This window comes from Galleria mellonella, unplaced genomic scaffold (assembly GCF_026898425.1).
Source record: "Galleria mellonella isolate WM207_F2 unplaced genomic scaffold, CSIRO_AGI_GalMel_v1 utg132, whole genome shotgun sequence".
In the NCBI taxonomy this organism is placed as follows: domain Eukaryota; kingdom Metazoa; phylum Arthropoda; class Insecta; order Lepidoptera; family Pyralidae; genus Galleria; species Galleria mellonella.
The window spans coordinates 1,593,783-1,605,901 of NW_026441989.1; the positions used below are offsets into that span (position 1 = coordinate 1,593,783).

The window sequence follows — 12,119 nt, forward strand, 5'->3', positions numbered from 1 at the left end:
ATCGGATGAATCGAACAACTTGTATGGCCGCGACACCGCTAGATGTATTAGCCTACATATCGGTATCATACTATCGGTATCATATCATTAATCTTTAGTTAAGCCGTCATTTCTAATTGGAATATAAGTGTAGTACCTAATAAGTTAATCTCGATAGAAGATGTTGCTATCGATCATCGCGTTAGACTGTGTGTGAGAAATGTGCTTGGTTCCGTGCATTTAGACTCACAGTTTAACGAGCTTTAACATGAGTTCAAATTATTTTCTGTCACCTTGAAAGGCCCTCGATCAAATCCGCAGAAAGAGGCCTCCATCGTGTAAGATCTCGTGACGCCAAGGTGTCGCCATACGGTGACTCGGGCGGTGCTCTCCCTCTCTCTCTCTACTCTAAATGAGCATGAACCAAGTGCAAACGCTGGAGATATGCGGTGCATTAACGCTGGCAACATCTATAAGAAAAAAAAATCTGGATGTGATATGTACCTATATATGAAAGTAACAGAGATCATACTTATTTAAAAGTTTCAATCAAGATAATGATGTCGTTTTTTGAACAAATTTTTATACTAAATAAGCACATTCAGTGGCATCATGATCTCGCTAGAACATTTTAGATTTCAACTTTTTTATTACGCAATCCTCTACAGTTATATGCATTTTACTTACGAGGTACTTAACCGGATCATCTTGCACTAATCGGTCGTTGCTGCACCAACTTTCTGCGCCCGCGCATCCGTAGAAAAATACATTCTTCTTACGCGAATGCCCATGATAATCGCAATATACCAATGGTGGTTTTTTCCAAACACGAACTAGATATTCTATAAGGCCCTATAACATACAATTTGCACATGCAAATGTGTTAGTGTTAGTATATATAGTTAGCAATTATATTACATATTTCATTAAAATTTTCTTGGTTTCTTTTTACCTTGGTGTGATAAATAGACGGATGCAAAACGGGACTGGGTTTACACCAACGTCGATTTAAATCTTCATTAGTCAAGCCGCATCGATGGCTGAAACAAGAAATGGCATTTTATAGGACGAGATTGCCAGGAAATTTCTAAAGCTGTGCAACTAAGCAGCCTGGACGTGTTCATCGGAATGACACGTTCACGGTGCGCGTATAAGCTCACCTAATACTAGAATATCATAAACGTAAATGGCAAAGACCACATCGAATCGAGCTTATTTACAACTTAATACAATGCAAAGTAACGGTTGTTTCATTAGATGCGCGGTATGATCACGTTGACAGCTATATTGGTGTATATAATAATATTAATCGATTCATGTGCTTATAAGGCACTCGGTTGGACAGAAAGCTTTGCAGGGACAATTTAATATGACAAGCTATTAAATGAAATGAATGGCTGGCCACGTAGGAATTTGACGACTCGATGCGTGCGCGTGAGACGCAGACAGAGCACGCGCCTCCACGCTCGGGGTCTCGCTTCTCGAACAAATGGCGCTTGTGATGTGGTGGCCCTGCCGGCACATCACCAATTTTCATTTCATTTAAATTTGTATTCATTACGACTTTATGTTTGTTTGATTGATAGTCGTAATAAAAGGAAGATCTTTTGAACGTGGCTCTGTTGAGCTCTTTGTATTTCTTCGATTTATTTTTATGTGTTTATAAGATACAAGACATTTTAAATAAGTACTATTCAATTTGGTTTTACGTATTGTATATGTCTAATGTTTAAATGAACGTAAAAATTATGAGTTCGACCTTAACAAACATTAATAATAGAGTCACTGTAGCAAGTTTGATTACATATGAAAGAATAATGTCTCTTAGTGCAGCACCATAGTGTTATTATTTACAGCTAGGTAAACGTAAGAGCGCCTGCAATCAACGATGATTCAGTAGAACTCTCCCGTTATTAAAGGGCAATTCTTATTGTGGACGTGGTACTGACATAATGGCATTCAGTAAGATACGCAACGGACAAAGAAATCGTTCAGAGCGGGTAACTGTTCTAGGTGCCTATTCGTGATGCAAGACGTTTTATTAGCTACCGTACTGATAGCCACAGGAACCCGGAAAAGATTCCAGATATTTTTCGTCTGAAATAAACATTATGAAAAAAAAAACGAAATACTGGACAAACGACTTCCCGAGAACTGATTCATTTTAAATTCACACCTCACAGATCTTGATAACAGAAACCGAGTTGGTGTATCGACAAATTATTACGAAGATAAGGGCTTATTTTTTTACGTTGGCGGCTTTTTAATGTGGCAAATAACTTTAGAGGAATTTCATAATTTGTACGATTCAAATTGCGTGTTGCTCAGCCTATTCGCAATTCCATGAAGTCCTGGTGCACATTTTTTCCTGGAGTGGTCAGTCGTCCAATTAGGAGTGGTTCAGCGGAGACATCATTAGCGGGTGTGGAGTCGGTCGGCGTCCCCTACTGTGGCGAAGTAGTCGAGGGATACGCCCGTCCCTGGCCGCGGCCTTCGCTTACAGACCGGTTGCACATCTTTTACTCTAATCAGGAGAAAAAATAAGCGTTCTTCGCATGTGCGCGAACGAAAGCGAACAAGCGAGAAACTGCGTCCGCCGTGTTTTATGGTGGTTTGTTGCGGTATCAGAGCAAATACGCAGGGCTGCTGCATAACTTCTTTTTGTAGAAGCAGTTATGTTTAACTCATAATTCTAATGACGCTTAGCCATCGCTCATCATTTCGATTTTTGTTAAATAATGCTCATAATTATTATGTATAACCTTATCCTAATCGTTTTATCATTATGTAGTTAAACTATTTAATATATTTACTTTAATTTATAAATTTGTTCTTTAATTATGTTGTTTAAGTTGATATATGCACTTTAAAAATATTTGAATAGTAGTAGCCCTTTGAAGCCTGCAGTGACGACCGCGGCTGGTTCAAGGGTCCGCCTTGCCATCTATTTTTAGCTTGCGCCGCGTACCGATACTATCGGACCTCGGCTGAGTTGCGCTCGATCTGTACCCGCCCTCTATGCACCCCTCGCATAACGTTCAACCAGTAAAATAGATTAAAGAAACTTTGCTATTATATTTATTCCACCTATTTATAACACATGTCCATTGTTTTTACCTCTGCTGGTATTCATAGCCGAAAGGCAATTCCAACCTTGGCTTCATACTAGTATGTAATTGTATATCAATATGAAAAATGTTTCAGGGCAATTTTTAAATGACAGTAGAAGTTACATGCACGTTAGTAATATCAATGATGGTTTAGCTGAATAGTCATCTATGGATCATGACTGCATGGCACATGCCGTACTCATACGTATTCAGCACGCGGGGGCTGCTTCCTGTGACCGGACTAGGAGAGCACATCCAACCACGTGTCCTCGACAGTTTAAAATAACTGCCAAGCGATTGTTATTTGTATTGATGCATTTTTAAACTATAAATGATATCTGGAGCTTAAACGTGGGCCATAGGACTTATAATTTGGATGCTGACAGCAAGTTTTACTGGATGTCGCCAGTACTCTGTATTCGTGTCTGACACCGGACACAGCGCGAGTTATTTACGATAGTCGCGAGACAATCGGCCGGTCGTCGCGCTTATCCGGTGCCACCGCGACAATAACATGACGTGGCTGTCTTTATTAAATAGCGTCCTTTGGAATTAACACACGTGCCTAGCTTTTATTTATAGTATTGCTGAATCATGCGCCCGGAATGGCAATTGTACAAGAGAATGGTCAATGAGGTTCTCTTGCAACTTATTTATTGTTAATATATTGTGATAATCAGTTTAAGTGCTCCGAAAATATTTACTTGGATATAGACATTTACTAAGTGGATGTATGATATCCTGTGTAACTCATATTTGTTATGTATATGTATCTATATTAGGTATATACTTATACTGTAGCAGGTTAAGCTAATTGATTTATATACGGGATGTTGGTGGAAGCGTTACAATTTGCTACAGACGGTTCAATGACACGCCCCTCGTCTTAGTAGCTACCTCTGTCCACACGACAGGAATGCAACTACTGTCTACCTTGTAATACTTTCTTGAAAGTGCACTTCAACCGGGTTTCGTCTTATCCAAATTTTAATCACACGTCATGCTCTGCGAGAGCAGTAAATTGTAAAATACCAGCCCTGTTAGATTCATACTGGTGCAGAATTATAATTTTTATAAAACTTTATTAGTATTTTTTAAACCATTTGATATTGGCTGGTTCTTGGTCAAAATTATATAGTTAACAGAAATCTGCGATTAAAATGCAATGTAACTTTGTAAGTGTCTCTCTTATTAGGGTTGGTCATATTATAATATTGAATGGAAATATACAGGAAGCTCTTACAACACTTCAAGTGATAGGCAGATCGCTAGTATCTACATAGCTCGTTAAAATATTAATAGATTGAATAATGTTCGTCATCTCCTACTACATAATTTCAACGATAATTTTAACTAGATTTAAATTATAATTTTAAAAATATGAATTCCAAAGGTATTAATAGATTATAGCATTTTTTCATAAATTCATTACATGAATACGGTTGTGTGGTAGTTTTGAGTTTGCGACAACGATGTACTGGCGATAAACTAAAATAGTGAAGCTAAAGTTCGTCGGACTTCCGCACCGCTTTGCTTACTGATTTAAGTAGGTATCTGCTGGTGATCGTTCGTTAGGCGTGAGCGACGACCTTCGTGAGTCACTTAGTTCATAAAAATAAAAGTTGTGTCAAACCATGACGGTTACGCCTCGAAATTGATCGAACGGTAGTTAATACTGTATACAGATAGCACTTTGGTACCTATAACTCGACTTAAAGAGTTTATTCAAAAACTTTAGGAATACAAATAAAGTATTTATTCTAGAATGTGAGAAAATGAGCAGGTAGCGTTCGAGCAGCGAGTATGGGTCCGGCGGCATTATTTATATGATTGGTAGACCAGTCGTCCTTGGTTCGATGCTTGGCTCTTCATATTTACTTATCGAGCTACATTTATATTGTGTATCAACTGAAACGTGCATTGCGGCATACTATTGCGGCACGGCGTGAATGCCTCCTCGGAAGGTAGGTTCAAGTTCAATGACGACGATGACTCGGCGGCGGATGTCGTTGACTTCGAGCCACCCGCCTATTACAATGATGCAAGAGGTGGAGCGTGAACTATTCGCACGAGCTTGGCGTTCTTTGTTAGCGTCGTGAAGGCGACTGTCAGCTTAGGTTCTGCAGCGCACGCAGGCGAGTTACGTACAATGCCCGTAGCGGTCGCTTGCAGCTCGCCTCACTGCGACGACGAGTAGGTTCGGTGCGGCTAGGACCGGGCGCATGCATCGCATAAGCGCCGCGTGTCTCCTCTAGAATCTTACACTCGATGGCCGATCGCATCGTAATTCATTAGCCGACTCTGCCCGCCTCATTTTATTTATAGCGGCTTATGTTTTGTGAAAATAATCTCGTTCGTCCTTTCAAAGTGGCGGCTCAACTTTAATACTCAAACGACTGTACAATAATAAGGACATCTGAATAGGATGTTCGAGGTCAAGCGTTTGCTTTTTCAAAATACAATGTTTCTTTCATGGATCTTTTTCAGCACAGTACTTATGTCTTTTTGATTTATTAGATAGGCAGGTACTGAGAGTTTATGAGTCGTTTCTTCATAAAATAGTCTGGTATGTCGTAACAAGATCTCACTAATTGTTATTAATTGCTTGTGAAATTTATGACTTTATTTTATGACCAAATATACGCACTACCAAACAATTCTAATATTGTTTTATTCATGGCATATTTAAATCTAATAAGTTATTGTACATTGTATTGTTGGAATATGAACAAAATATGTTAGTGTAAATATTTTTTATCGGTAATAATAAATACCGATTATTCTATCTGATATCAAAAATTGTCTAAAATATAACGCTAATGTTATTCGTTGAATAATGTGCAAATGTATAAGGTCTTTACCGCATTTCAATCATGTGTATTCATAACTAGGATTAATTCTGTAGAAAATTACCATCTCTTATGGATATCTCAGGCACAAATAATATAATACTATACTAGTCTCAGGTTTTTTTTATGGATGATAATGAAATGGTAACCCCGTCTGCGCTATCGGTATACGGTGGCGGGGCACCAGTGATAGCTGATAAGGTGAGGATGATAGCAGGCCCAATAGCTCATCGTGACGAATTCCACAAGAATTATCCACTATGGTTTCCAGGGGGAACCGTGTGGAAGTCGATTTGAGAGGGTATATTGCTAGCAATATACCAATGGGGCTGTTAGACCCCATTACTAACAATCTCTTCCCCCCACTAGTCCCAGGTTATGTGGCTGTTTTGAGCATAATAGGCTCCAATTTGCGATAACATGACCCTAGCGAATACAAACAAATCATCACCTGTACTTCTATATCAATAAGTTTATAATAAATTCAATTAAAAACAATTTTGCCAGTTCACGAATAGATTAGAGGGCGTTTCCGTCGGGTGTCATGGCTCGATTGCTTCCCAGAAGGTTCTGGGTTAAATTTTAATTATATACCTGGATCTTAGCTCAAGGTGAAACTGTTTTAATTTTATATATAACTAACTTAGATTATTTAGATAGAGTTTTTCCATACAAAGGCTTGGACGACGTGCTGAAGAAGGGCCAAATTAAAAGTACCCGTAACCGACGAGCGTGTATGACAAGATTGATGAATGTGGAAGAAGCGAAAGAGGTTTGTTTGAATCGAAGCATTTGGCGTTCCATTGTTTCTGCCTACCCTAATGGGAGACAGGCGTGACAGATATGTATGTATGTATGTAGGTTTGGAGAAAAGCGGGTCACCTTTTCATAGAATTTTGCATGATAAATGAGTGTTTCCTTTATAACTTCTATATTTATTTAATTTTATAATTTATGTATTTTTTTTAATGCGTAAAAGTTCATTTTATTTATTAAATAATGAAATACAGATACGTCAAGAGATATTATGTGCGTAAGTATATAGAACATTAAAATAAAACGGGTCAGCTAATTTGACATTAGCTGACAAAAATGGACTCGTTTTCGAGACTAGATGCTCTATCTATATAATCTAAGATACCTAGCAATCCGGCCCGGTTTCACACGGAGAGATAAAATTTTCAAAAAAAAAAAAAATATATATATATATATATATATATATATATATATATATATATATATTATGTTACTCGCCGTTAATGTAGCTTTCTGTAGGTGAAAGAATTTTTAAAATCGGTTGAGTAGTTTTCGAGTTTATCTATTACAAACAAACAAAAATCTATGCTCTTTATTATATTACTATAGATATCTGGTATTTATTTCAGTTTTTCTTTGTGGATGTAGGATATTTAGGATGCAGATAAAAGAATTGGGCTTTCTTAATAGCAACGCAATCTTGAGAGATTCCGGAAACACAATAAATGCAACTAATTGTGCAATTGAGCTTTAGCTACGCCGTTCCGATGTACACTCGGCTGAGAAAGTTCCGTTTCTGATTTCTCAGACTTTTTTCTGTTTTATTTTTAAATTATGTATGGTTGAAATAGAAATGTGACAGAAAAATGTGTTTCCAACGAATGTGTTAAGATCATGTTGTAATTGAAGATTAGTAACATATGGGCTTTAAAATTGAAATAGGTAGAAATTATAACCAAAAGCTGCAGTTTAAATATTCAATGAAACACAGCCTATCTCTAACTTCAATGGACACTTTAAATAAACATTGCACGAGTCAGTGTAAATATTGTCAGAATCAATAGAGATAACAAAGAACCGCACAACTGGTTGCTAAACACTAGTTCAAACAAAACACTTATATAAAACACATAAAGAAAATTTTTTTCTATAAAATTTGTATGCTAGGGGATGACGTCGTTCTTAACATGATGGAAATAAAGAATGAAATAGAGCAGCACGAATCGGTGGTTGGTCGTGAGAAAGCGGTGATCGGCGCCGCAGATCAGCCATTCAGATGGAATTTACGATATTTCAAAATCACGTTCATAACCTTGAACCTATGGGAAGGAAATCACACTTCCAGTTGATAATTATAATCGTTTCAACACTTCAACACAAATGCAACATGAAATTGTCTTAATTTTTTTTATAATAAATTTATAAAGCTATAAAGTTTGTAATTACATATTGAAAACTGTAAAGGTATGTTTACATATCGATAAAGTACATGCTATCGATAAAGTACATGCTTTAAAACGACTTGTTTTCTTTATTGCAAACGGCGACACTGAACTTAATATTACATTAATTTTAAAGAGACACACCGTAATAACGCCTCACAGTTGTTGTTCAGAGTACTCACTGCAGAGGTCGTTCTCCTAAGAATAACACGGAAGTGAATTTGCAGCATATTACTCATAGTACCTCAGGTTTGTAATGGTCATTTCAACATTTTTATTAAAATTATAAATATATTGTAAATTGATTACAATCAATAACACCCCGCTGCTTATTTACAATGGTGGTTTACGTAAGAACTGTAACTACTGCGATTTCTCTGAATATATACGTGATGAGGGATTGTCGGAGTGATTGCGGACCGTCGTGTCTCGGGGTAAATTATAGGGGACCACCGTGGCAATGGATCCACGGCCGACACCACCGTTCTGACACCTCACCTGAGCGAACCTCGTGTACGAGCCCAATTATAACGGGAACCTATCTACCCTCGAGTCAACGTTGCAGCTCCAATCTCTAGTGAGTAATTGCTTAAATACTTAACCACCTATGCCATGACAGCGCGAAGCGAATCAATAACATCGCGTGTCTGCGCTGTACCACGTTAATAGTCGCCTCCTGTGTTACATCGACTAATTTAATATATCTAATATTTTTTTTTCACTTCAGATACTATGCGTGTTTATCAAGCATATTGCATCGCTTTATGTAAATGAGGCGTGTTATTAGCAGTTTATACCTAATGTGTACAACAAAATAACATCAATTGTCCGATTTCAAAATAGGATGTTGTTCAAAATAGGTGTTGTGAAAAACTAGATAACAGCCATCTCGGAGAACAATTTTGAATACTTAGTATAGATAATTTTATCTATTAAAAAGTTCTTTCTTAAATTACCTTCAGAGAGATTCAAAGCTCTTGCTTTATTTACGCAAATCAACGTTCTTCAGCCATCAGTACTGTACTACGTTCTTGTTTAATTTAGTTTTATTGACTATAGAGAGCAGATAACTAGGGTTTAAAGAATAATAAACAGTAAGATGTTTGTGGTATGTTTTATGATAAGTACTTAGAATGGCAAATAAGAATGTTAAATGAAATTTGGCAAATAGATGAAACATAGATCAACACATTGGAATATTTGCATCTTCGGGCAAAGCTGCCAGATACAGTAAGTTAGTATACCTACCTAATAAACTGTTACAAGAAAAATTTATATAGAATGGTTAGTTGTAATAAAAAAAAAATACCTACTACTATCTGCATTTACAGTTATATACTTTGCATTATGAGACACGTCAAAGATCAGGCAGAATATGGAACCGCCGAGCGTGCAAATGGGTTATGCCGTCTTTAATAGCGGTCGAGAGCCGAAAAAACATCCGCCGAAATTCTCCTTTGGACCGGTCTCAGCCGCGCTGTTGCAAACGTTATGCGACGATCCACAAGAAGGCATGGAGTATTTCTAAAATAATTTAAAGGCGTGGAAAATAGCTTTGATCTTATAAAGTCAAACAGATAAAGTTAATTCTGCCGAAACTGATTTTAAAACAGCGCTTACTTGATAGGCATTTAATTCTTCGAACACAATATCTTATAAGAATTTGTTATGCCAATTTTATGCTATTCAGAATCTTTGAACATCAATAAAAGTATATTTAGAAAATAAAGGTATAGTTAATTGCGTTTGGGTTCATTCAACTCATGGATAAGTAAGATAGAGGAAACATAAAGATTTGCGTTATTAGTTTATGGGATGGTTTATATGTATAGGTATATGAAAAATTTTAATATTATGACATTTGTCGATTAATGTTTTTTTTAAAGTACACAAATAATATTTTTTTTTTGTAATTTTTGTTTCTCATCTTGTGCATCTAACAAGTAATTAACTCATCAGTTTTAAGATTATCGATAAAAGTAATTTTATAATGATAATATTTCCAAGAAATATTTTGAAATTTATTAATGAGAATTGCCGGATATAGTCCGTTATAATGCTAAAGCGATAACTTGGATCGCTCGGAAATCGTGATGCCAGAGAGTGAAGGCCTATTCTCACAATCAACTTCGTGTTTCTTTTGTTGTTGTTTTCCGAAGTGGATTGAACTTAAAGATAGAATATAAAGCGCATCTCAGCCATTGTCATACTATTTGACAATCGAGTGTTGTCAATTAAAACGATGAGTATAATGGGAATACCTCTCCAGTACGGCGGAGAATCATGAATCGCTGATTTGTGATTGTTCTATTGAGTAAATCAGATGGCTAAGTTGTTCGCTGTAATGTTAGCAAATACTTACTTAGATGAGAATTGTGCGTTAGGTAGTTTGCATACTAGTTAGAGATTAACAAAATATTTATTACTATTTGTGTTTCGCAGCTTCGCCCGCGTGAATTAGTATGTAAAGTATTCTATTTGCTAAGCTAAGGATATAAACTACCCGTGTACCATATTTCATTCAAATCCATTCAGTAATTTTGCGTGAAGGAGTAACAAAAAACCATCTATACATCCATCATCCAAACTTTCGCATTTATTATATTAATATGATAGGTACATTTTAGTACTTATTTATAAATGAAAACTAATTTCTCAATTTATGTCAGTCTTTCTAAACACATTCTCAGAAATATAAATATTGGCCTGTTTCGGAATTTTTTGTTACAAACCTTCGAACTTGTAGTGTTTATTGAAATAGAAATAGACTTGGAAGGCGACGATAATAATCTACTTGGAATGGAATCTTATCTGACAGTTCCATAGATCTACTTGTAGCATCTAATTATATATATAAATGTAAGAGATTACCTATATGTTGATTACATACACGGTTCTCTTCATGCGTTACCACTTTTGAGAAGTATATTTATAACATTATTCCCCTAATTGTAAACCTTTGGATTGTTTATTCTTTAGACCAAAATCTAGCAATGATGAACTTCGTATTCTTGCCGGTACTTATTTTTATTATACTTCCTTGATCTATTTAAAAATAAAGCTAATTGTTTGGTGATGAATACTGTCTCATAAAAGTATCGAAAAAAAGATTATACAAATGAGATGCGAATGTAGAGAATGGATGTGTGGTGTGACAAGAATGGATAAGTTCAAGAATGAATTTTGAAGAGGAAGTTTAAAAGTAGCTTTAGTGATACAGAAGTTGAGAAGTAGCCGTTTTTGTGGTATAGGTATGTGGCAAGATAAAATAGAATGTAGTTAAGTGCAGTTTAGTCATCTTAGATATTTGTTGACCACTAATAAATTTCAATAGATTGCAATTAAGTAAAGCTATAAAAATAAAGAGAATTTATATTTACGTTTGTAAAAAATAAATGAAAGAAAGTACAAACTTAAATGTTCAGCGCATTTTATAAGATGTAATCGACAATAACATACTATTACATATCAACCTTATTATTTCAGATTAAGTTGTAGACAGCCATATTCTTACTCTGACACTTGCTCTGACAGAAGAAACTAAATAAAAACAAATAAAATTCAAAGAATTAACAGGCTAAAATTTTATGACATGCCTGCTTCGGATGGATTACTCACTGACTATTAATTTAACAGCAGTGACTAAAAGAAAGAAATACTTTTTATATGTAAATGGTGCAAGTAATGAAGAGTTTAATGGTATTTTCTATGGAGATGCCAAAGTCCTCTGCGTGTGCTCTGCATAATGACTGGGCAATATTGCGAATGTTATTCAGAGACATCAAGCTAGTAGACAGTCCACAGAATATTTTTATATTTTTATTTCATTTTTAGTGGCTATTGCGCTCGCCTATTACGCGGTTATTTTTAAAGCGGTATTAAAACGATAGCGGGGAGCATTTTTATCGTAATCGTGGTAATCAGAGAACGCGACGACCACCGAGGGCGGCATTGTTTCACGTGTCTCGGCACGATAGAGTGAG

The 12,119-nt window shown here is 36.1% G+C and overlaps 1 protein-coding gene across 7 annotated transcripts in view; it reads right to left on the reverse strand.

The window, feature by feature from the left end:
- LOC113518222 (cytosolic carboxypeptidase 1-like) overlaps positions 1 to 12,119 on the reverse strand; it is a 73,626-nt gene that overhangs the window by 2,505 nt on the left and 59,002 nt on the right. For 6 of the 7 annotated variants that reach the window (XM_031913096.2, XM_031913098.2, XM_026903030.3 and 3 more), the window contains 3 exons: positions 932 to 1,019; positions 667 to 831; positions 273 to 449 (listed from right to left, as the gene is read on the reverse strand). In XM_031913096.2, coding sequence (XP_031768956.2) covers positions 273 to 449; positions 667 to 831; positions 932 to 1,019 — 430 coding nt within the window. Of the gene's footprint in view, positions 1 to 272; positions 450 to 666; positions 832 to 931; positions 1,020 to 12,119 lie in introns of those variants that run through there. The other variant, XR_003402278.3, reaches the window with a different exon arrangement.